Below are 26669 nucleotides of genomic sequence, written 5' to 3' on the forward strand. Positions count from 1 at the left end.
ATTTGCAAGCGGTTTACAAAAATAACCTTCTTACGCCTCCCTCCGCCGCTCGTGCTGTCATTGTCTGTGTCCCGTATCCATCCGCCTAGACACACTCCTGTCCCTACACACACCCTCTGCGAGTTAGCTGACAGCTGCTCGGCTTTGGCTGCGATCTGACAGCTCTCGCTATGAGGCTGTCCCTCTCAATATGCCTGTCAATCCCTTCCCCGCTTTCAACTCCGTGACCTGACATTTGCCAGCGATCGCAGCGGCATACCTGCACGGAAGAGACGCACAAACTCACCGGCTTGATGCAAGACATTTTTCCGCTATTAATGTATTTTTACCTCATGCGGTACCAGTCAAATGTTTGGACACACCTTTTCATTCAGTGGTTTTGTCATTTTCTACGTCAAAACTAAGAAGGGACACATTGGGAATTATGTATTTTTCAGAGCAGCATCTTTGCCCTAGATGGCAGCTTTGCGCACTCTTGACATTCTCTCAGTCAGCTTCATGACGTGGCCTGGGATGGCTTTCCAGTTCTTGGCTGCTTTTCCTTCAGTCTGCCAGTTGGGTTCAGGTAGGATGACTGTGGAGGCCAGATCTTCTGACACATCCGTCCTTCTACTTCTTGGGCAAACGGTCCTTACCCAGGTGTGGAGGCGTGTTTGGGGTCATAGCTTGGTTGGTAACAAATGATGGTTCCATGACTTGCAAGCCAGTTGGGATGGTTTATCACAGAAAAAAGCTGCGGTAGCCATACTGGCTAATCATACTATGAATTTTGGATAAATCACCAGTAGTGTCACGCTGGACTCGTGACCCTTGCTAAAGGTATAACACTATACATTATGACCACCTTCCTAATATTGCGTACGTCTCTCACTTGACTCCAGTTGGGACTCATCCAAGAATGGACATGGGTGTCCTGTGGTGTCTGGTAACGGAATGTTCCCATGGGACAGGAGAAGTAAATAACGCTGATAATTTAATGTTCTGCTGGGAAACTTTTGGATCTGGCATTCGTGTGGATGTTACTTGGACATGAACCACCCACCTAGACCAGACCAGGCTCCCCAACCCTATAGCAATGACGCTCCATGATGGCAGCAGCCATCCCCAGCACACAACACACACAAAAATGGTTCAGGGACAATGACGAACAGCACAAGATGTTGATCTGGCCTCCAAATTCACCAGATCCCAAACTGTATCTAGTAAGTTTCAAGTGTCTGTGGGATGATCCACAGAGGCCTCTCCCCTTATGCCTGATCGGTGTGTAATCTAAATATGAATCTAAAAAATAACTGCATGGGGGTCACAAAATCTTTGGTTGATTAGACCTTTTTTATATAATTTTTTTTTTTTTTTTTTAATTTTCCACCACAATTTTTCCCCACGAATTTAAATTTCTTGAAAGACGCATTAACATGATTGCAACATATTTTAGTAAATGGATAAATGGAGACGGAAGACGTCATCTTTCAGTCAACACTTCATTCATTCAGCGATACAGGAGCTGTCCCACACCGTTTCACACAGAGCGCCACACTAGCTGAGACCAATCTAAGCCTCCTGTACAGAGGTAGGTAGGTCAGTAGGAGCCTATATTTTGTACATATATGAATAGATTCACACTGAATGCAAAATGATTATGAATAGCACTAAGCCAAGTTTAATATAGCACAGGACAGGCCACAATAGTGTGTGCACAGAAAGAGCAACCATTATTTATAGCGTCCGCTTTTGACATGTACAGTATTTCTAAATCCATGTTCATTCTTTTCTTCCTTTTACCATGTAACTACTGTTTTGAAAAGTTGCGCAAAACAAACGTAATGTCTCGACGAGCTATTTCTGCTTTTGCATGGGTGCGCGACGTATGTTCGTTTTTCTAAATGTGCGCGTCTGGTTTGAAGGGGGATGGAGGGTCAGCTGGACAGAGCCAAGGAGAGCCAAAGACAGCAGATCCAGCAGGCGGATATGACGCTGGAGCACTTCAAGAAACAGGTAGAGTCTTGGCGCTTTGAGTGTGATGCACACTACAGACTGCTTCAGACAATTTTTTTCTTAGTCGCGGAACAGCATCCAGAGCAAAGAAAAACAGGGAGCCACACTGACTTCCTCCGTATGTATTTCTTTTTGTTCTCCTCTGCCTCCGCTTCGCCCATATAATGAACCGCACCAGGGACTGTCCTACATCCTACAGTTGCTGTTTTTCTTATTTTTTATTAATCTTCTCCTATGCTCTATACGTGAGAGCCAAGAACATCACCATCCTCAGGCCATTTTCATTCATTCGGTAAATGAATGAGATGGTTTATAATCCCGCTCATTAGGCAGGTGTATTCAATTCTCCGCAATCACACATTGACCTCAATTCTTTTCAGTGGGCGTGAGGGAGGCACGGAGCAGGTCACGCGCATTAAGAATCCAGATTAATTAGTGCATCAGGACTACTCCCCGCCCTGTGTGGGCTGCTGCTTATTGGGAGAGTTTCCCAATCGATGTGCACTCCGCTTAAAACTTCTGATACCATCTTGCGAGTTTAGCTATAGGCATTTCTGTTAAGCGCTTATCACTATACTGTGTGTGTGTCCTGCGTTAATCAGGCTTCGCAGCTGAGTGTGGCCCTAAATGTTTTAAAGGGCTGCCTCTTAGAGAGATTAGCGGGCCTTAGTTGCTGATTATGCTGATTTTTCACCTAATCAGTGTGTCGGGGGGGGCCTCTGGTGTGCTCGTGTGGGAGTCAAGTTTATGCTCAGATATTTGTGGGCGGACGGAACAACCAAGAGTCAATAGATTCAAATATGTAATAGTGACTAATTGCATGATTTTCACAGTCAACATGTCATTAAATTAAATGAATCACCCTGTTTTGTTTGCTCTAATCATACCTTGGATGGATGTTTTTATATTGTCAACATGTAAGCGGATAGGTATGCTTGCTTTAAGCAACCGTGTTTTATTATTCCACAATATTGTATTGTTGTCCAGAGTTGTCCAGGCGTCTCTGCTGCAGTTTGTCTAGTCTGGTCGGTCTTTGGCAAGGAGGTGGGGGGCTGGGGGGACTCTCAGCTCTCAGCTGTGGTAGCTCACTTCACATCTACAGCCATCTGGCAGGGCTTTGAAGCTGAAATTGCTGTTCATAAGACGCATTTCTTTATCTAGTTCTACTGCTTGACTGCCTCTTCTTCTTCTACTTCTTCTACTTCTTTTTGGATTTATGGCAGTTTTGACGCCAAAGGGTGAATAACTGCTGCCCGCAGGGTAAAATTATTTACACACTTCAGATTCTGCTTGCTTTCCACAGTGCTTTCTGCTACTTTGATCACGTCCTGGCACCCCAAACTACAGTGCAAGTCAAAATAATTTGGCGGGCGGGGCGGTGTTTAGCTCAGTGGGCAGAGTGTCCACCCCATGTGTTGAGGCTACAGTCCTCACTCCAGGCGCCCCCAGTTCAATCCCGCTTTCATTCTAAAAAGACTGAAAAATATACTTTAAGATAAAAATAATTTAGTGGAAAAAGGAATTTTCATTAACTTTGACAGCCCTAAGAAAAAAAAAAGATGTTTTCCATTTCAGTGTCAAACATCGTATCTTGAATACCCCATAAAAAAGTGCATGTTGTATGTGATTGTACGAACGTAGGATGCTCGTAATGTCAATGATGCTAACACAATTTATTTTAAGATGTGTCATTAACGCATGCGCATTCTGTTGTTATGACCTCGGCACAAAACTGTAACAAAAACGAAGAAGATAGCTCTTTCATGTCGATAGAACTAATATAAACTTGAAAATCATCTTTGTAATACATTTAAAAATTGTTTTAAAAAGTGCGATTAATCGCTATGGAAATCATTTAATCGCGATTAAATATTTTAATCTATTGACTGCCCTAGTCTGTATATTTCCAGTGCTTTTTCTCTTCTTTTCTTTCTGCTCTCATCCTTCATCCTCTTGCTCGTTCCTTCTGTTCCCGCTGAGCCCCTGGCTTCCCTATCTCCAATCTGAATTTATCCTCGGCCCACATCAAAGCCATGGGAGAGAGAGAGAGAAGCAGCCTCTGCATCCCTGTCATCCTCTCTCCCTCTTTCCCTCTCCTCTATTCCTTGTACATCGCTGCATCACGTTCTCCTGCTAAGGCTTTAATGTTGCAGAAAGTACTTCAAAAGAAGTTTTTTTTTTTTACTCTCTTTCCCCACATCCTTCCATCACTCCTCTCTTCATCTCCCCCTCTCCCTCCCTATATCTGCAGATGATTTTTATATCTAAATGGATTATCTGTATCTCTCCTTTCGTGTGTCTGTCTTTCTCTCATTTTAAAATCAGCATCGCACTTTTAGACTGCACTTAAAAGAACCAGTCTGCCCTATTTTGGTTGGAGAAAACCAAAGCGGAAACACGGAATCATATCTCAGTCCTCAAAGGAGGCTTCGGCATTGTTAATGTATCGACCCAACACATGCGCTGTAGCACATCCAACATGCTGAGGAAAAAAAAAAAATATTTCAGATTTCTTTGATTTGTATTTTAATGAGCCGGTTCATATATTGATTATTCCAGTCTCATCAGGTTAAGTGTCATTTCAAAATCAGTGTTATTTTGTTGCAGCTTCCCTGATGATGTTCTTTTTTTGTGTGTTTTTGTGAGTTCGTTTTGTTGTACCAACCTGTGATTCTATAGAATCTTGAGCAATGTAGTACATGTCCATGAAATATTTGTGTAGGAAATTATTTATAGATGGTATCAGCATTAACGTATGCCTTTCTATTCAGCCCATCATTTATGTATTTTTATGGAAATTTTTTATCAGTGAGTTAAATACACGTTTCAAGTTTTTTTCTTTTTTTTTTGTGCTTCCAGATGGAAAAGGTAGAGGAGGACCTGATGCACTCCAAGTCCCTCAGGGAGAGCCAGGCCAAAGAGTTCTCTCAGCAACTTGACGCACTCAGACACAAATACGAGCAGCAGGTCCGTATGAAGCCGATATCCACAATGTTTTCGTCTGTTTCTTTGTTTCCATTTGTCCCCACCAAGTATCCAGAGGACACGGTCCTTCTCTTTCTTCCGCCATCATCATCACATTACACTTGGCCCGTCGCAGCCAGCCAAAGGGACTGACATGAATTAGATTTTTTTTGTCTTGTAATTCCTTCCCCTTTTCCACCGAATTAATTTTTCATGGTAAAGGACACGCTTCAGATTGAGCTGATTCCGGCTCAATAGACATCTTAAACCTTGCCAATTGTAAAGTAATGCAATCTGCGCAGGATATGCAGAGCCCTCTTATCGCCCCATCTCTTTCACTCATCCTCAATTAAAAGTCAAGAAACCATTTTCATAATCCACTGAGATACGATAGCAGGCTGATAGGGAGATCGTCGGAATCAATTATGGCACAGAAGGCATCGCCGTTACTTCAAAATTGAATATATTGTATGATGGAGATGTGAGACGTACAACAGCGTCTAAAACGGCTCCACCGGCTAATGAGTGACGCCTAGAAAATAAACCAGACTGTTAATTTAGAAAGAATTGTGCAGCGCGGCCGAGAGATCAGTGCATTCACGCAGCCCTTTGAATCTAATAATAAAGTAGTGCTTAATTAATTATTCCCACCCATAAATTATGAAGAAATAAATAATACATTGCACAGGGCTGCCATGTTAATTATTTTTAATTTTTTATATTAATCTATAGATATTTTTTCGATTAATCGAGTCACCATTTTCTGAGCTATCGATTAATCTTTTGATTGACCACTAAATAATAAAAGAATTTGACATATTTTAACAAGATATCTACAGACAAAGAGCCCCATCTCAGACTTTGTTTCAACAAAAATTAAGATTTATTCAGTATTGAACCAATTAGGAAACTCCGATTCAGTGACTCATTAGCAAAGACGGTGTTGCGTATGATTTAACCTCGATAGACTGTGTTGATCGTAACAAGTCCAGCTGTATTATCGCGTTGAGGATCGCCACTGACACTTGACAATATAAAACCACCAGTTACCTAATAAACTAATAACCACGTTTCTAAAGTGTGAGTGGAAACCCTGCATAACTATAGCTTTACGTGTCTATATCTGCAGAAACATGCTTTTTACAACTTGGAAATGTACTGGAAAGCAGACAAAACAATCATGAAGGTTTAACAGATCTTCTGTTATGGCGCTAGTTGAGCTCCATTTAGGTCCAAGCTTTTTCTGTTGTCTTTCGCAGTCCTGGCTCTGGAAATAGCCGTCCTTGGGGCGGATGTAAACGTTTCCACGCTTCATGTCCCCATGTCTTTATGATACAGTATGACCACGTGGCATGTGGAAGTGTACGGCAACTAACTAACTGCCGTAACATCTGTATTTCCCACCTGTATCCCCTACATGATTGCTTTCCAGGCGCCACATTTCACTCAACCTATGTGTTAATAAGCGTGCTAACACTCATTTCCAGGCCAGATGGAGTTCTGCGCTGCGTGTAATTCACTGTAGAACGTCGTGGGTGGAGGATGCGAGGCCAGTGTTATTTCAAAGGAGCGGAGGAATTATTTTCTGTTATTGATTAGCTCCATGGATGAACAGTTGTGTTTGTAATTATCACCCCACTTATGGGGCAAAAAGAAGCTACTTTAAAAAAAGTTTGACGTTTTCATTGTGTTGGAAACCTTTAAATAATTCAGCAAAACAAAAAACAAAAGAGGGGGAATGAAAATCCTTCACTTCCTGTCATACGGCCTCATTGTCAATGAAATCAGACAGTGCTGGTTAAACTATTAAACATATTGTATTTATATAAAAGACGTTTTCCTCCCCATGTAATGATCTAGGAAACGTGAAGATTTATCAGTAGTTTTGAGCGCCAAGCTTCGGTGCATTGTTCTGAGGAATCATGAATTCCATCTCATGTGCAAAACAGGTAGGCGATCAAAGATTTTCACAATTTATTCAAATGACGAACATGATCTGCCGTGGCACTGAGTGGAGGGGGGTGCGAATGACAGTTGAAGGCAACCACATAGGGCTAGTAGGACGGCTTTTGTCTTATAGATGAAGAAAACACACACACACGACGACTGTGGACCTGTCTTCGTGATGAGGTTGATGTGGAAGCCGGTGACATTACTTCAGCTTTTAAACGTGTATCGAAAGAAAAAAAGAAACGTGCGTTTGCATGCACATAAAAAATGCGTGATTATTCATGAGGAACTGTGAGCATAGCTGTTCAATGTTTCATTTACGTTATGTGTTTTTCATGCCGTAGATTCTTTGTATGTATTGGTTGTACACGCTCTCTTATGCATGTGTGCATCAGGCTCCAAATTCATATAGCTTGAAAACGTAGTATTCTCTTGCATCACAAAAAAATTATTTGGGTAGATTCAGTGAGACTTGCCAGTTCATTAGGTACCCCGGCAATCTTAGCTTCAGGTGTTGAGTATTTATTAAAGATAAGTGAGAAAGCTATGGATTTGATGACCCAGTGTGATGGCAGAGGCATCAGTGTCACAAAAAATAAAAGCTTTATATAAATAAATCACATAAAAATATCCTCACAAATGAGTAAGATGAAGTCTGGTGAGTTTTCTACCGCTTAAGGTCCCTTAAGGTCCCGGCTAACTTAGCTGACAGCTTACTTAACGCTGCAAACAGTTTATTTTTGTATCTCGGCCCCTGAGCTGAGTCATAACATAAGTAGGGGCTCGTCTGGAAGATATTTGGGATATAAAAGTTTAAGCTGATGTTGCCACACGGCCTAACTTTTTGCGTCTTACAGAACTTACCTGGTGTAGAAAGCTTTCCGGAGCTGGCGTTACCATCGCCACTTGCTTTCGCTTTTTGGTGCCGTAACCTTGGCGAATTCAGGGTAACTCAGTCTAGTAGCACATTTTTTACAGCGTTTCAGCAGAAACTCAACATTATAAGAGGCGTTAAGTGTGGATTTACTTCAGGAAAGACATTTTGTCTTTGGAGTGTATGTGTGGATTTGGTTTACACTTGACCCTTAAGGCAGAGTTCAGCCTCTCGAGGTTAGAGCTATGCAGTGAGGTCAAATAGACTTGGGCTTGACTTCAGTAGTAGTACTTTTTAGTACCTTTGGCTGGGACAAAATATTTACAAAGAAGTCTTCCTACAAACATTAAAATATTTGGTTATACTTTACACACAGGCAAAGATGTACTCCTATCCATACTTAGTGCCATTCACGGACCATTTGCACTTCAAACATCACAGTGAAGAAAGAGGTTTGTCATATTTTTCCCCATCTCTTTCCACTCTTTCCTCCCCCCCCAACGCCCCCTGCTGCGACCAGACATCCCTTCTGTTCTACTCTTCTCTACACCCTCCTCACCCCTCCTCCTCGGAAGGCATTTCAGAACCCTCCCGCCACCACCCCCCCCCCCCCCCCCCCACCCCCACACCTCCCCATCCCCTTCACCCCCCCCCCCTTGGCTTGAAAGAAGACCATTACCTCACTGTCCCGTGCAAATGCATGCGATCGGCACACACAACCATGTCAACCCATGCTGACAGGAGCCCTGCTGTGCAGTAACACCCGACCCACTCTGCATCTATGGCCCAAGCTGCGCTTTAACCGGCTCAGCCTCCCCTCACAACCGCCACGCCGGTCCCTTTAAGAACCGCAGCACCCAGCATCCTCCACTGCACACTGGCACTACGTGATGTCACAACCAGGCTCATTGCTGGGTCTGCTCTCCTGTCATCTCCTCTCCTCTTCGTGTTTTCCCCCTCTTCAGTTTTCCTCGCCACGGATCTATCCTGCCCAGTTCTTCGTCCTCGCCTCGCCCCAAAGCCCCCCCGTGGCCCGCAACCCCGAACAGGAGCGAAAAAGTAGACCAGGACGTCCTCCCTCAGCTTCTGTTATCGCATGACCTGCTGTCCTGCCGGGGAGTTCTTGAAGCAACAGCCTCCACGATCAGCCGCAACTTGCATTGCAGTGTCAATCTCACTGCGCCTGCTGGACGGCGTTTTCTGGCCGTGGATCTGATTTGTTTCTTTCGCAGAGCTGTGGAATTTTTTCTGTGGACAGCATCAACATCAGCCCGGTGGCAGCACGTGAAAGATGGTGTCCACACTCTACAGTGTTTGTTACTTGTTCTAAAAAAAAAGAAAGAAAAGAAAATGGCATGTGTGAGTTATCTTTGAGGTGTACTCTATGTTCCTCTGGTATGCTTTCAACTAATCCACAGAGACATAACACATTTTTATCCAGCTTACTCTTTACTGAGTTTTTTTTTTTTTTTTTTTTTTAACAAAGCTCTCCCCAAATCTAAAGAGCTAAATATTGGCTGCCAAACTGAAGTGCCTATTGTGGCCTTTCCTCTCAGGGCTAGGGATAGAATCCGGCTTCCTGTAGATAGCCCTCATTCATCACCTGCTCTGAATAGCGCGCCGCGTCCACAGATAGGGCCGCGGGTGGAGGGAGGCAACAGACACAGAAGCTGTGGCAGGCCAGGTAGGGTGCCGTCATGCACAATGTGCAGGGGGATTAGCTTCAAAGCGGGGGGAGGCGAGCGGGCCCCGGGCTCCTGCTGTCCATTCAAGGCTCCAACTGGGCCCCGCGCGATGGGACGGTGTGGGGGTCACTTGTCCCTCCCGCCGTGGGGGAGTGGGAACGGAACAGAGCCTGGGAAAGGCTCGGGGGGCTTGGGGCCCCGGGAGTTTCGCTGGCGAGTCTCACCTCTCAGCAGGTGACCTCGCTTCGCGGCCGAGCTGGAACATGGACTTGGTTCAGGAGACGGGATGATTAAGCCTTGAAAAATTGGACTTTCCATCCCGGTAGAAGTGTTTCACTGTATTGTGGCCGCCAACTGATTGTACCAGGTTTATTGGCGCCTGTACGTCCTTCCTATACTCACTTCAAATAACTGTTATTAGAATTATTGGAGACTGACATTGATTTAGTTTCAGTTACTCCAGTATCAAGGATCTGCAACTCATCAGTTTTTCTCAGCGCTCCTGTCCTCGTCTTCCTCTTCCATTTCTTCCCCCCGGTTCGGGTTTATTATGATCATCGTAGTCATCGCCTAAGCCGATTTTCACATGCTGTCAGGCGCCTAGCATGGGGCATTGGGTAGCTCCTGCAGCCAGATGGCTAACCCCTACCAGCTCACATCCATAGCCCAAAGTAGCTGCTCTTTTATTTGCTGGTTCCAGGATGGGGCGAGGGGGACAGATTTCGAAGAAGAAAGAGAGAGAAAAGAGTGGGACGTCGAGGGCTGGTCCGTACGATTCTGAAAAGAGGTGGGAGGGCGGAGGAGCAGTGCCAGATGTAAACACGTTGCGTGGTGTCGTCCTCCACGATTGGGAAACAAAAAAACGCAGGAACTTTTTCTCAGTTTGGCCAAATTGGTTGGACACGTGGGCTTTTTTTTTTTTTTTTTTTTTTAAAGAGGGAAGGGTTAGATGGACTAGGACGACGAAGCGATGGATGGATAGGTGGATGGACAAGTTGTCATGACGACGGGGTTGCTCCGAATGTGTGTTGGCTGATGAAGTCTCTCTTTGCCTACTTTGTCCAATCAGATGGCTGAGCAGCGCGTGCAGCACGAGCAGGAGAGGACTCGGCTTCAGCAGCAGCACAGCGCCGAAAAGGACAGCCTGGTCCAGGAGCACCAGCGGGAGGCGGGCAGCCTGGAGAGGCAGGCCAGGGCCGCCCTGCAACAGCACCAGCAGCACGCCCAGGAGTGGAGGAAGCTCGACGCCCAGGTAGGGGGTCTCCATTGATCCACATCCGCGCGCACGCACACACACGCTGACCCGGCGCTCTCCTGTGGACAACAATTTTTCCATTTCGCCCGTTTGACGTTTTCCACCGGGTTTTTCCAAAAGCACAGCGGGTTCAGGCGTTTTCCTTTGAGCCAGGACAGAGACTTACATTGGGTGTGAATAATTTTAGTGATTTCTGTACGTGCTGCGCGAGGATCCAGAAGGTTTTAGGTGGCGCGCCACGAGCAAAAATACGTTCAGCGGCGACGACGTGCGCGAGGAAAAAGTTTCGAAAGACGAATGAACGAAACAAAAAAAAAATATCACTTCTTCAACTCTTCCAGGACAACAATGTCATTAATTTTCTTTTTTTTTTTTATTGCAACATGTATTGTAAATACTTAAAATTCCAAAACCATAGGTATCCACGTGAAGGGAGAGAAATCAATTCCGCTCAGTGCCAGGTTTTTATTTCCACAACACAGGCTGAGTTAGTTTTTAATGATCCGCCGTACGGCGTTGGGCGCCCCGTGAAGCGCCCCCGTTAAGCGCCCCGCGCTCCCACCGAAGTGCGCTTTTTCGCGTAGCGGTCTCCTCGCACCACAGGTAGCTATCTCCGACCGGAAAATGGTGCTTCCTCCTTCTTCACAGCGCCATTGTCCGCAACAAATGTATGACAAGGGGGTCTTTATTAATGGATGTGCTCGACGCTGAGAGGCTATTTTGTTACCGCTTAGCCCAAGCAGCAGGTCGGCATCTCGAACTCCCGGTGCCCTGTCTTCGCCTCCCTCCAGCCCGGGCGAGATTGGAGCTCTGTGGGAAGCCATTCGACAGACCAGCCCCCAACTGGGGATGTGTTTATATCTTCAGGCTTCTGGATGAAATGAAGATTGTCAGCATGCAGGGAATTTTGTTTATTGGCCGCTGGGGATTGGGATCCAGATCCAAATTTTTCTCGCGCCAAATGTGGTCACAGATGGTGCCAGACACTAAGTGAATTGTGAATCATGCTTAGAAAAAGGGAGTGATAATTGGGGTCTTTTAGAAAGACAGAAGTAGGACAAAAATAAGATGCTTATTAGTCTTGGAAATTCAACCATATTTTAAAGCGGTCTTGCTGCCAACTTTTTTTTTTTTTTTTTTTGCACTTTACATTCCTCCTATGTAATGTTCCCTGTTTTGCAGCGTTTGATGGCACCACTTAGTTTGTAATTCATGTTTTTTTTTTTTTTTAACGTGTGTGTGTGTGTGTCTTTTTCGGAGTTCCCATCGCCATTAACATGCCGCCCCGCTCGTGTCAAAACGTTGTGCAGTTTGAGAAATCTCGTAATCTCGGGAGGTGACAGAAAACAAACTCCCCCTCGCCTTCGCTTCACATCCATGGTTCCCATTTGTTCGTGCAGCATTTTAAGTGGCGATCAGATCAACGCCTAATGTCTGGCGGTAAAGCGTGGGTTTTCTGAAACTGGTGGGGATGTGAGCTGGTGCACGGACGGTTTCGTGGATGGTAAAGGCGCTAGAAGCTGACGAGAAGATTTTTGCATTGCTTTCCAAATGTTTCCCTTAAAAGAAGCTTTAAAAGCAAGCAAAACTGGGCTGCATAGAAAGTATAGAGCACCCATATGTAATTTTCTTGTTGTCTCAGAGTCAAGAGTCAACAAAAGACAAGATTTCAGGATTTTTTGGATGGGAAAGTGTTGGATTCTGGCATCATGAAGAGACATGCCGATCGGGCTATCATTGGCAATCTTTTTTTTTTCTCTTGTTGTAAAAGCCTGAGCTGCTACCAATCTTTAAAACCACAATTTGCAAGATAGCCAATCCTGATATCTCGTCTTTTGTTTCCTTTTGGCGTATTACTCACTTTCTGCCACAAGATAAATCTTCATATCACATAAATAACAGATCTTTCCGCCCATCATTCACATTGGGAGATTTGCATCTTCATTTGGATCAGCACATGCTGAGACAAGCCTTAATTAGCCACTCACATGACAAAGATTATTTTGCCATGTGACTACTTTCTACCTTCCTTCTTCGCAAGGAGAATTTGCGGTGCTTACGTTGCGCAAACTAAAATTAGTCATGTGAACATAACTTAAATGTTATTAAAAGTAAAGATACACTATTCAGAAAAAATATCAAATATGATATTAATAATTAATAAAGACTAACATCCATAGGATTCACCAAGTGAGACCACAAATAACCAATACATTCAGCCACTGCAACATTTATGCAATACAACAATAGATAAAGATAAGATATTTCCATCTATTAATTTAATCTTATTTCCCAATGAATTTGCCGATTTGTCATCAACAGTGTGAATATAGGTATAAAAATCTACACTGGCTTACCAGTTCATTAGTTAAGGTTAAAACTAATGCATTCTAATATGTATTTAAAATGTATCAATTCAGTGTAACATAGTTCAGAACAAACCACTGCCCTCAATTAGATTATTAGAATGCTTTTTTCCCACTAGTGTTCCTAATGAACTGGCAAGAGAGCGTATATTCATGAGTTTCGGTAAATCCATTCAGACATCTCACAGCCACTACACGCCTAAGTCCGTACATGGACATTCTTCATGTTTGTTATCATTCACTTTTTTTTTCATCTCATTTGCTGTTTGTCACTCGCAAGGCGAAAGGAATCCAATTAAACCTCTAGATTCATGGCCAGATGTCCAGAGCATGCTCACGGCATTGACTTCCAGGCCCCAGCCTTGCGTTCATTCGTGTTACTGTTCTACTAATAGAATAAACTCTTCATCATGGTTTCTAAAAATACCAAAAAATGTGAAAAGAAGACTTCAGTTGATTGCCTATGCAATACCTTGAAAGAGCCAGTCATGTGTTGTTCTCTAGCTGATCAATACCCCCCAGAGGAAGAGGTTTTGTAGGCCGGTTTGGGGATCCATCTCTAGCTATACCCTATAACATGCCCAAATCCCGTCACGGTCTTTCTTCCTTCCTTTTTCTGGAAATTGTTCCTACATAAATGTACAATGTGGGCACATCCCCCCATGAAATGTTTAAAATATGTTGAATATTCTAAAAGAAGTCTATATTTAACACGTAGGCACTAAATGTCAGAATAGACACGAAATCAAAGTCGTTTCTCCAGTTATATTTCCACATTTCTGGGCGGCGTTTTTTTTCATTATTGTGTAGCCTCCACGCTGTAAGTCAGTCATCTTGAAAGAATAGACAGATTCTTTGTATTGCATGGTCAAAGAGTTGAATAGATTTTTTCTTGCGTGTGCTATTGTTTCTAATTTTTTTTTTTATCTTCAAACATTGGTAAGTGTTTGACTTCAAAAACTGGGGCCAGAATTCTAAATTAATTTGGAGACTTGTTTTTGCAAACATCAGAACATGTTTGTTCTACCCAAAATCCAGCATTCACATTTTCATTCAGCGAGTTCCTCCTCATTTCTGGGTATTATTTTCGTGAATAACTATGTCTCTTCTAAAGGAACGTACACGCCATCTGGACTTCAAACAGCATAAGAGAGAGCGGGAGTCTTGTGAGGTCTTTCTTCTGGGCCGTGATGGACTAAATAATGATGCTGTCAATTTTTCAAAGCACTTCAATCCCGAGTACGTGATTAAAACGAGTCAAATGAAGAGAGTGATGACAGTCTAAGTCAAAAGCTAAGAATGAGGAAAGAAGCTAGACAGCTAGTACACATTGATTGGTGCCAGTGCTTGTGTGTTGTCATTTACGAAATAATAGGTGTGTACATATTGGCAAATAAATTGTGTTTTGTTACTGCAGTGACTCCAGTAGCAACTAAGTATCCCACTGAGTAAGCATGTCATTGTTCTTTGATTCTCCTTTTGAATGATTTTATCACATCTTCTTATGTATACTTGATTTTTTTATGTTACAACTCACTTGGAAACTATCACGGCTGAAGTCATCAGTGAACGCTGATGCTCTGTGATGTGGTGAAATGTACAACTCTCTCCCTTTTAAGCACATAAAGCCATTTACTATGTGCATACGTCACGTCTTGGATTTCAGCCAGATGCATTTTTATGTGGCTAATCAATCATCCTGACACTCTTGCCATGGGCGTACCGTTAGGGCAGGCAAATGGTGGCATGTTTTGCAATAACAACCATTAAATCTACGAAGGCCCCGTGTGTGCATCAACAGTACTCCACAATCCCCCCTAGGGCCTCCCCAAGAGACTCTTCTATCTAACCTATGACTGATTTTGCTAGTTTGCTCAAGGGATAGCACACGTGCACCCATAACCTAGGACTGCCACTAACACTTGCATAGTTTTCGTTTAGCTCAGTCAAGTGACACATTAGTACTTAACTGTCCCATGTAATTGATTCTTGAACTCATTTAACTCAACATAATAAAACTATACCATAGCCCTAGCTCTGTCCCTAGCCCCAGCCCCAGCCCCAGCCCTAGCCCTAGCCCTAGCCACAGCCACAGCCCTAGCCCTAGCCCTAGCCCTAGCCCTAGCCCTAGCCCTAGCCCTAGCCCAGCCACAGCCACAGCCACAGCCACAGCCACAGCCCTAGCCCTAGCCTTAGCCCTAGCCACTAGCCACAGACACAGCCCTAGCCCAGCCCTAAGAGCCCTAGCCCTAGCCTTAACCATGAGTAATGGCAACAAACCAGCATGCACAACAACAGGGCATCACTGTGTGTAGCAGGAATACCACTATCATAAATGTCTTACTACTTACACCATAAAGTTTTCCGTCACCTCCATGGAATTCTTTTATAATGGGCAAGAATATTGTTAAAGGGCATGCACTTTACAACACAACACATTACATGTTGTGTTACGTTGTCTTATTGCATTTATTGTTTTATATGAATCTACAAACAGTTTCGACTTAGCAATAGAATAATCAAACAATAATCTTTTTGATGGTTACAGATACAGGGAACTTATTACTGATAACTGACTAACTTTTAGGTAGTAGATAGTAGATAGTTTTGTTTTGTCAAAGCATGTACAATCACAATCAGGGACTTGCTCTGGAGCAGACACCAATCTGCTCTTAATGATGTGTTTTTTCATCAAAATGTAATTTATTGTCCTCATAAAAGGCAGCCTTTCACAATCTGACTGTGTAGCCAAGAAACATACTTTCTTTACAAGTTCAGTTGTACAATTTGCAGGGATGGTATTTCACACGGTTTAAAAGTCATCTGTCTTTTCAATATCTTCTGCGCTGTTAAGAAAGCACTAACTTTTGAGACTTTTATGTTTTAGAATAACTTTTTATGATCTACAGATATAATCAAGTATGATGGCCCAATTTCACTTGACATTTTCTCTTGAATCAAAGCACATGTTGCCCGTCAGTGCTTCCCCACACCCTCTTCTGTTGTTTTCCCAGTCCTTTGGCATTGTAGCTAACGCATTTCGACCCAGTATTTTATATGACAGCCTTCTTTTGTTACCAAGAGCTTCTTCTTCACAAAGCTCCACATCTGCCTGCTAACTAATGTGCCTCCCTGAATTGGCTGTGCTCAGTTCCTTCCAGAGCAAATATGCTCTTTTGGCCTCTTAAGTTTCTGAAGTGTCATTGCCAATGTCTCTGTTCTGGAAGATTATACTCCAGCTTATTAAAATATTTTTTTGGAAGACAGATTATCCACATTTGTTAAAGAGAGAATTGTACATTAAAGACTCTCGAGGGCTCAGATCTAATAGCTGCTTGCCCTTGGAGGCACAAGCGGAGCGGTGAAGCTGGTAATGTTGAGAGACAGGGGAGTGGGACTTAGAGGATTGCATGTGTTTGCTTTATACCCGGCATTCTCTCTGAATGTTAGGCATGCCATTGTATGTGCGCGACAGCCAGACCATGTGTGGATGTTTGTCTGTGTATGCATGTGTGTGCATAAGTGGATCTGTCTGTGTGCCAGTGTAGGAGGGAGTGTAACACCAAACCACAGCATCTGCCCGTTTTTTTGTGACAATTCTTTGAAGTCTCTTTGATTCTCCCCAATGCCCACTAAAAAAGACTTCAGACAATTTCTGTCTGATTGCCTTAACGCGCCGTTGTCCTGGGATGCTCAGGCTTTTGCGAAGAGGGAGGGTGCAGGAGGAAGGGCAGGAAATACAAACCTAAGTGTGAGATAAAAATAATAAAACATGTGAACCACAGAGAGTAATGAGAATGTGCAATAGCAGGGGAATACATGCAATACAGGTAGTGAAGGGTGAAACACTGCAATGAATCTTTGAACCACCTATTTCACATCACTTCTTAGACTTTTAGCTCATTTTAGCTCCTCTTTGTGTGTGCATTTATTCATTTTAACTTTAAGGCACTCGTCCTCAGCTCTTTTCCAGATAATCTTAATCGTCCAAACTGTGCGAGACAGTTTTAACAGAACCATAAGCCCATCTCTTCATTTCGGCATCTCCCAAACTTTTGAAATATAGCTTCATTGCACATGTCAGACCAGTCTATTTCTGGTGCTTCATGGGCCGTGGGGTTGTACTTATTAGCATTCCCACGATATAATGTTGGCTTGGCTGGCAGCACTATTAAATGGGTCTTCTGAGCAAAGTCAAAGCCGAGCAGTTCAAAAAGAGAGGGGTCAGGCCTTTGCGGCAACTCCCACCCACATCCACAAAGATGAAAACCAAGAGTAAAGTCTGTTTGGAAAACTTTACTACATGTGCACACATAGATAAAACACTCCTGCACACGTACTGTATCTAATTGCAGTATCTGTCTCTATCAGCTCCTCTTAATGAGCATTGGGTCTATGTTTGCAGTAGACTTGCATGCAAATATTCTGAAAAGTCAGCCTCCTTTCTCAGCAGAATCGACATATCTTCCACATACTTGGCAACAAATGTCAGCAAGGCTTTGGTTGTCTCTAACCCTAACCCTTACCCTAACCAAAACACATTTCTATTTCTGTCTAGAAAATTTCAGATTTGGAAGGCCAGTTGGCAAATTTGCGTGAGGAACTCCAGCAAGCCCATGGCCAGCATAAGCAGCAAGCGGCGAAGATGGCATTGCTGCAGGATGAGGAAAAGCAAAGGGCGCTCCAGGACAAGGCATCCATGGACCAGCTCCGCGCCGACATGGAGCGGATTTGCAGCGACCTCCAAAGAAGCCACCAGCTGGAGAAGGACGCGATCAGCGAGAAGGTGAATGTGGTGTCGGCTGTTGGTAAAGGCCTGTTTGTGCCACAAAGTCAAGACAGACGGGATAAAGTAGCTTGGTTGGGTCAGGTTGGGTTAGAGATTTTCTTGTCGACATGAAGACCTTGTAGCTACTAAACCTGATTCTTTACGTTGTTCAAACCTGCCAAAATAATATATAAATGCATCATTTGCACCTATTTGTGAGTAGCGAAAATACGTGAACCCCTTGTGCAGGGATGACGACAACTATACGTTTGCATTAACTGCTGATATGCAGTCTCCACCAGCTTGGATGGATTTTAGCCCGTTCCTCAGTACAGAACTGCTTCACTTCTGAGATGTTGGCGGGTTTGCTCGCATGGACTGCTTGCTCCAGGTCCTCCCACAACATTTTTATTTAATTAAGCACTTTGGTGACTTGGTTGTTCCAGAATATTAATTTTGTTCTTCCATGAAGCCATCCTTCATCTGTGCTTTGTGTCATTGTCTCGCTGCATGACGCAGTTTGTCTTAAGATTCAGCACAAGGACAGATGTCGTGACATTTTTGAGTTTTTTTTTTTTTTTTTTTGCCATCCTGCCCCAGATGCAGCAAAACAGGCCCAAACAAGGACATTACCACCCCTATGTTTTAAGAACGAGATGAGGCTCTGATGTTGGAATGCAGTGAGGGTTTTTTTTTGTTTTTTGTCTCCATGCATGATGCCTCTCATATAAACCGAACAATACTACTTTGGTCTCATCTATCCACAAAACATTTTCCTAATCATCTTCTGGCCTGTTCCACATGAAGCAGAAATTTTGCAGAGTGGCATCTTAGACCTTGCCTCCATCCCTTAAACTCCATTGCTTTTCAGTGTTGTCTTGTTGGTGAATTCATGAACTAATGTGAGAAAGGTCTTTTACATGCATTTGTTTGAGTAAGTTATATGTAGAAGATTCTGATGGGTCCTCAAAGCTTTCAGCGTTCTCCATAACCGCTAAGCAGAGGTGTTGAGGAACAAGCGTTCATGCGGAACAGAGCAGTGCAGATGTAGAGACCAGTACGTCTTAATGACTGCGCATTCCAACAGCTGGAGCTAAACCTGTGCATATGTCTGCTCAGACACCAGTTGCACTGGTGCTGAAAAACACAGTAGCTTTAGTCATATTAAGATAATTGGATTTTAACGAACCACAAGATGGTCTTTTAACTTCCCAAGTGCTTAAACAGAGAGTTGATTAAGGTAATAAAGCTGCCAACGTTAAGACCACAAATACTCATGTATTTGTAAAGTCGTTTGAATAAGCCACTTCTTGTCATGGGATATATGGTTCTGAAAAGGATACACTAGCTGAGGAATTGGAATTAAGGGCTGGTCGTAAAGAGGAAACCACAGCATGTCAGTGGAGCCATTATCCGGCTTTGCCTTTTACTATCTAGGCAAACCAGGGTGTACTTCAATAGCATCTTCAGAGGTTCAGTATATCTCTCTCTTTTTTTTCTTTCTAGCTTTTTTCCCTTTCATATTCGCTCCTCTCGCCACCTAAGAAACTCAACCCAAGGCTAGGAAATCGCCCGTAATCTTGTGCTGGTCTGGCAGGAAGCTGACCTAAGGTGGTGTTGATCAGAACCTAATCCCTCAGCAGGGCCCATCAAAGAGAGCATTTTTCATTAGACACCATCTCGCGCCAGCTGCACAGCATTAGCGCCGGAATGCAGGGGCCTCCAAAGCACCCGGGCGGCCATTTTGGCTCCATATGGCACACAGAACCGAGAGGGACCGAAGCGAGAGACATCCAGGGGAAAGAGTGTGCTTATTACAGGGTCATACTCATTTGAAGAAACCACACTGTTTACTATCAGTCCCTTTTTAACTTTTAGATCTGCGAAGGTTGTTTTGCTGCTTAACTTATTTAATCTTCCAGCCACACTTGAATTCTTCTCGCTACAGAGGGTTTTTTTTTTTGTACATAGAGGAAAAAGTCTGCCTGTCTGAAGTGGATTCAGAGGCTGAATGTTGAAGTCAGGCTGATAACACTATCAGCAGTGTGACAGTTTCACGTTTGATGAAAGCGATTTAGGATTTCTCCATCGTTTTTTTTGTCAGCTGAAAGTCCATACTCCTAAAAAAAACATGGGACGTCTTGCATTTTGTACTTTTAAATCTGTCTACAAGTTTGACTTTGGAGTGGACAGTGACAACTTTGACTATTTGGTCGTGCCCTGTTTTTTTGGTGGGGGGGGGGTTTATAAATATTTTTTCCCCACATGGAATTGAAGTCACTCAGGTCTCAGATCCTCATTGACTCGTTCGCTCTGCCCTGTAAGACGAAAATTTCTCATTCATGTGATGCAAACAGAAATGCTGTCCTCTGCAGACCTCCACACTCTTGAAGGCAGGGCCCGGGCCGGCCGGGCTTTTTCCATTTTTACTCATTTGAACTCATCTCCCAGATCTCGGACAAAAATGCCGGAGAAATCCATTAAATCCATGAATGGATTCTCATCAAAGGCGCGCGCGTTTAAGGGAGAGACAGAGATGGCGGCGGGGTGTTGTGGTGGATGTTTTGGGAGTAGACGGTCAAAGCTTTTGGAATTAAATAATGAGAAACAGAAAAAAAGAAAAAAATCAGAGGGGATAAGATCAGAAGTGAAGATAGTTCCACACATTTGATCTGCAAAAGGAAAGGAGAGGAGGAAAGTGGTGGAGGCAGGCGGAGGAGAAGGTGTGTGCGTGGGGTGGGGGCGTGGGAGGTGGTGGGTGTTCTAGTCTGGTGGCTATTGAAGTTTATCTTTGTTAGGGTGTCTGTACGCGTGTGTGTAGGAGAGGTTCATGGTTGAAAGTGAATGCACAGAACCCCAGACCTCTCAATCTCCATTCTGCACTGAGGGGCCTGTGAGGCTGACTCTGTGCCCGATAAAGACGCCTCATCTCTGAGCTACAGCGAGTCCCGAATCCTCGCATCCCCACCACCTTCTTATCATCACGTTCTTATTCTGCTCCTCGCCTCCAACCGCCAGCTCTCTCCCCGTCTTTCCCCGTATCCTCAGCCCCGCCGTCCATTGTGCAAAAGCTCGAGAACATTCAGAGTTACTTTGAAGCGCCGGCCTTAACCTTAAAAAATTTGGCCTAGGTAGTGAGGAAAGAATTTACTTTACTAGTTCTTTAGATGAACCTGATCAGCCAATCACGTCGACTGATGCGACTAAGTGAAGTCAAACGTAAATGTTTGTCTCGCAGTTTTAAGACTCAACTATTTATGCAAATCACATATTCCCAAACTGTATGTGGAAGAAAGCTAATCAAGAGTTTAATATTTCTGGAATATCCAGTGAGCGCCAGTTCTGTGGGTGAACACACCCTGTCAGAGATCAGAAGAGACTGACTAGACTGGTTCGAGCTGATAGACAGGTAAATCAAATGGTTGACGTGGATCCTTCTCGCCTTGTATTAATGATTCAGGCTAGTGGTGTAATGGTGTGGGGGATATTTTTACGGCACATTTTGATCCCTTTCATACCGACAAATTATCGTTTCAATACCACGGCCTATGTAAGTGTTGTTTCTGACCATGTCCGTCCCTTTAAGACATCACTGTACCCAATGGCTCCTGTTGCCGCCATGATCGCAATCCAGGAGAGCTCCTTAACCCTCTGGATTCGACCAGTTTAAGACGACGTACCAGCAAGATGTAGTGTCACTGAATCTCTGTCTCTCTTTTCTAGAAAGTGTTAATTTCAAACTATGTACCAGTTTTTAAACTGTGTTGATAAGCCAAGTAAAACTAGTTTTAATAGAAATAGTTTGCCGCACAGTTTTTTTTTCAATATTGCCGTCATGTTGATGCGCGTCTGGTGCACGGGAGAAGCGGTGAAAAGGAAAACGCTCGCGGAGATCTAGCCAGCTTCAAATGCTCGAAAGCAAAAAAAAACAATAGTAATCAAAAACGTCCGGTTATGATCTGGACTCCAGAGGGTTAAGGACGTGGTGGTACAGGAGATCCACATCATGAACTCTCTCAAGAGTGTTTCTAGAACCGAGAGTTAAGGCATTTTCGAGGAAAAAAAGCGAGTCAAAAGGTCCCGGTCGGTACTACCAAGATGACTTTATAAAGTGGCCAGTGAGTGTAAACATTTGTCTTCAGCAGGATATGAAAGGTCATATTTGCAATATAAGCTCTTAATAAGCGGGGATATGCATATGAACTTAAAGTTTGGTTAGTGGTGAAAGGGCCTTTGTGTGGGACCTCTTCACTTCACTCAACTGTACCACACTCACTCCCTGCTTGTCAATACTAGAGATCTGAGATAATGCCAGACAAAAGATCAAGAGGCCTCAGGTTTGATAGGAAATGAGTAATGTCTGGAACCTTGAATTCATATTTACTCTTAGTCTGGAGTGCGCAGCTCTTTGAACTGCAGGGGGAGATTAGATGTGCAAATTGTGTCCGATATGTTTGTGTGGCCCTGGAGTGTGTGCGAGCATAACAGAGGGAGCGCATACTTTTATGTACTTGTTTAGTTTGCATATTGCACATGCTTATTGTTCCCCCTTAGGGAAGTCGTTGTCAGAGGCCGTGAAGTTTAAGTGGTGGCGGTAATGTCATCATGCATGCGTAGTCCTGTTTCCCGGAAAAGTCGACGAGGCAAATTCACAGAGTTTGAATGTCGTGCTTGAGATAGTGTTAGCTGTTCTGAGGCTTCTTTTTCATATTTTTTTGTTTCATAACGTGCCACACTGCAGATGACGGTTCTGTAATACCATCACGGATACTGACTTTTAAACCGTGTCCTAATAACAAACCTAATGTTTCCTCTACTTACCCTCCTCTTAGGACACTTTCCCACATCGCCTAATGTGACAAATTAGCTTAGCATGCAGCAGCATCTCTACATCTTGTTGATATATATATTGTATGTTGGACTTACATTTGGGAATGCAGCATCAATCCTTTTTCACTGACAATGTTTCAGAAGTTTTCAGAATTTCCCCATTCAGAATGCACTCCGGTCTGTTCCTACTACAGCACTGCCTCAGGGCCCCAAAGATCGCAACCATTCATGTACGTTTTTATATTTTATTCATATTTGTTTTTTGTTCCTTACATACAGACGTTTCTTCTGCACCTCTAGCTCTTCTAATTATATTATTGATGATGTTACGTACCCCATCATTTCAAAGAATCTTTCACTTTTTAGGTACATTCGGTTTTTGCTCATCGCTTTCGCAAACTGCATATTTGCAAAATACGCATTGACATAGGACAGTGAGTGGTGGTGGTGGTGCAGAAGGAATGTGTGTGTTTGTACTACTTCCAGTCTAAATGTGCATGTTTGCTATTACTTCAGATCATTTCTTCAAAAACTAGTGTGACAGAATCACCACGAGGCAAACATCGACCAGTGGCACCAGACTCGCGCTGGCCGTCTACGTGACTTCACCGACATTAAGGGCTCTCGCTCTTCCCCTGACACCAAGAAACAAACCGAGCACCGCACCAGAAAGCTGGGTGTCAGCTGAATGAGCCTTTGTTCGCAGATTCCCTCCGCTTGTATTTGTGTTCATTTGTGAGAAACCGTGACAGTCCGTTCAAAATCTGGAAAACAGAATTGCAACAGACATTTGGAACCTCATCTTGACTACAGACATTAAAGCCTCATTTGGGTTGTTTGGCCGAAGAAAATCATCTGTAACTTTTGTTTGTTGTGCCAATGCGCAAAGCTGACAGGGCAGTCTTTTTTATGTGGCCGGAGATGCATCTGCTTTCACACAGTCCTCCGTGTGTGGACACATGCATCCCTGACCGTGCGGTTTTTACTGTTTAGATCCTAATGTGCCTTCAATGTGTTGCATTCCCGTCCATATTTAGAGCGGCTTGTGATCAGACCACCCAGGACGGCCTTAGCGCAAAACATGCACACAGCTGATTTTATAAACCTTCGGAGAAGTTCAAACTGCAATACGGTTTCTGGCGCGCTTGCTTTGAATTTCGGAATTCATTTATACCATATAGTGGGTAAAGGTCGGTAGTTCTTGCCAGCGTGGGGCACAACGCGCTATCATCCTCATTATGAGGCTATTTCCTGTGCACTAGTCTTCGGCCGCTCCTACTCCGTTTGATGACAGTTCTTACAGCTTTTTCAAAGTGCGTCCTAAAACCATAAAGACGTCTCAAGATTTATTGCGGAAACTTGGACCGATGACAGTCGATCGTTTGCTCCGGTGCATCCGTTATACGTTTTTATGGGCTGTTGACGCCCCGTATCGCTGCCTCTCGCGCTCGCTTTGATCCTGACCTCCCGAGACATTGACTTTCAGCGAGCTTACCATTCTCTCTCTCAGCCAGAAGATGGTGGTACGAGGTTGTTGTCATTGTGGTCGTCGCAGCACATGCCCCGTTCTTCTCTCACGACTCCCGCTGACTTATTAGGTTGGTCCTCTGCCATTTGGAGATACACCAAATCATATTATTCAGTCGGTCATGGATTAGGCGAAGAGGAGGAAAAAACACTGGCTGGGGGATGATCAAAGAGAACCCACATTCACCTCATACTGACAGACTGACTGGGAGACAAAGAGATGGGGGGAGGCATAGCGAGGCATTTGATTTTAGGGGAGCTGAGGTAAGTTAAGGATGTTTCGGGTAGGGCATTCAGATTATTGGATCTATGTGTCAGGATCTGGATTTGTCTGCTCTTGGTATGGGTTTACATCGGGACGGCTGTGTAACCAAAGGTTGTGTTTGCGTGTGAACCCGCGTTGCCTGTTTGCGTGCGTGTGCGCATGCCCAGACTTATGTGAGCTCCTCGTTTCCTCAGTGCACCAACGGGCCCGGCGGCGGAAAGAGAGAGAGAGAGAGAGAGAGAGGAAAAGAGAGAGTGAGTCACCCAGCAGATGAAAGAGTCAAAGTAAAGGCTCTGTCGTCCCAAAAAAAAACATCACACAGCTCCCTAGCTCACTTTTTGAAGTCATCCAAGAGGAGGGAGGCGACACACTTTCTCAATCGCATTAAAACATGGCGTCAGGCAGCTCCCATCTTGTTGCACGCTATAGATTATACTTGGGTTTGAAGTGGAGTTTTTAAGTGGGACACCGCAATATTCGGCTCCGTTTTTTTTGGGGCTATGTTCCTAATTCAGCTAAATCATTTCGCATCTGAACATCACTGGTCAAAATAGGGACAGGGACACAAATAGAGGGATCACTAGAACTGCGTCGTAGTTGAGCCAAAGTGCAATGATTGATTGAAACAACCACTAGACATACTTCAGCAAAGTAGTTGCTGTCACAGCGTAATAGTTGTTGCATGTTAAGACCATAGGCCGTGGTCCCACAACGCCTTTGGACATATTTGGTAATCCAGTCACTACACTCACAACTAATGTTTTTACTAAGCCACTTCCTTGCTTTTGTCTCTATTAAGATATGTAATACATAAGGAAAGGTGCAAATTCATTAGAAGTTCTCCAATCAGACATAGCATTATGACTGCCTTTCTTATATTTTGCAAGTCTCCCTTGTGTCTGTTGTCACTCATCAGAGAAAGGACATGGATCTTCTGAGGGTGTCCTGTGGTGTCCAGCAACAGGATGTTGGTAGTGGGGGTCTTTTGGTCCTACGGCTTGAGGGGAGGGGCCTCTGTAGATCAGGCTTGTTCTAGACAGTTATGAATTTGTAATTTTTCAAGTAAATAAGTTAGGTGATTTGACGATGGGTAAGGGTTAAGATAGGGGACGGACTGCACATCTAAATAAGACATGCAGGTGTACTGACGCATGTCGGAAATTTCTCAAAATTTGCTCTTATTTGTTGCAAAGTGCAACCAAAAAAAAAAAAATAAATGAAATGGTTAAAAGTCACACAGAGTTTCTGTCCTCCCAGGGGGTTTTGGAAGAAAGAAGAAAGGTCTAGATGTTTGGCCAAGAGACTGACAAACCTCTGATTGGTTCATTTCCCGTGTACCTAGGGTTATGTTGTTGTGTACCTAGGGTTATGTTGTTGTGTACCTAGGGTTATATTCCTGTGTACCTAGGGTTCATTTCCTGTGTACCTAGGGTTCATTTCCTGTGTACCTAGGGTTATGTTGTTGTGTACCTAGGGTTATATTCCTGTGTACCTAGGGTTATGTTGTTGTGTACCTAGGGTTATATTCCTGTGTACCTAGGGTTATGTTGTTGTGTACCTAGGGTTATGTTGTTGTGTACCTAGGGTTATATTCCTGTGTACCTAGGGTTATGTTGTTGTGTACCTAGGGTTATATTCCTGTGTACCTAGGGTTATGTTGTTGTGTACCTAGGGTTATATTCCTGTGTACCTAGGGTTATGTTGTTGTGTACCTAGGGTTACGTTGTTGTGTACCTACTTAGGGTTATGTTACATTTTCTGTGGTTTTAACAGAAAAAATAACTCGATCAATCAAGAATTGAATGTCTCAAACCAAATTTTTAATGACACTGATATGTGTAATTAGTTTTCTCCAGAATCAAGAAGTGGCTCCCAGGGTGTATAGTCACTTAACGCTCGACGTTTGTGCACGTCTGCTCATTTGATGCGTGTTTAGCCGCCTGCGCCATGATGCAGTATTTTCTGTGCCGCGTGTTGATGCACCGCTGACAGTGAGCAGCGGGGATGAAGAGAATCACTACTGACAGGCAGCGATGGCAAACTGTGAAATGGAAATAAAGCCTCTTGTCATTACAGCACCAGCTCTCTACCCGCGCGCACAGAAACACAGGCGAGCTCAGCAAGACGGCAATGATTACAGACAAACGAGCAAATAACATCTCCCAGCTCTCCCCGTCTGGCACGTTGAAC

At 43.8% G+C, this 26669-nt stretch overlaps 1 protein-coding gene across 1 annotated transcript in view; it reads left to right on the top strand.

The window, feature by feature from the left end:
* The window catches only part of LOC124997775 (centrosomal protein of 112 kDa-like), a 116387-nt gene that overhangs the window by 34194 nt on the left and 55524 nt on the right, over positions 1-26669 (top strand). Inside the window, 4 exon segments of the mRNA XM_047571756.1 lie at positions 1905-1995; positions 4855-4962; positions 10538-10720; positions 17648-17875. Coding sequence (XP_047427712.1) covers positions 1905-1995; positions 4855-4962; positions 10538-10720; positions 17648-17875 — 610 coding nt within the window.

Source organism: Mugil cephalus, chromosome 20, assembly GCF_022458985.1.
Source record: "Mugil cephalus isolate CIBA_MC_2020 chromosome 20, CIBA_Mcephalus_1.1, whole genome shotgun sequence".
Classification (NCBI taxonomy): domain Eukaryota; kingdom Metazoa; phylum Chordata; class Actinopteri; order Mugiliformes; family Mugilidae; genus Mugil; species Mugil cephalus.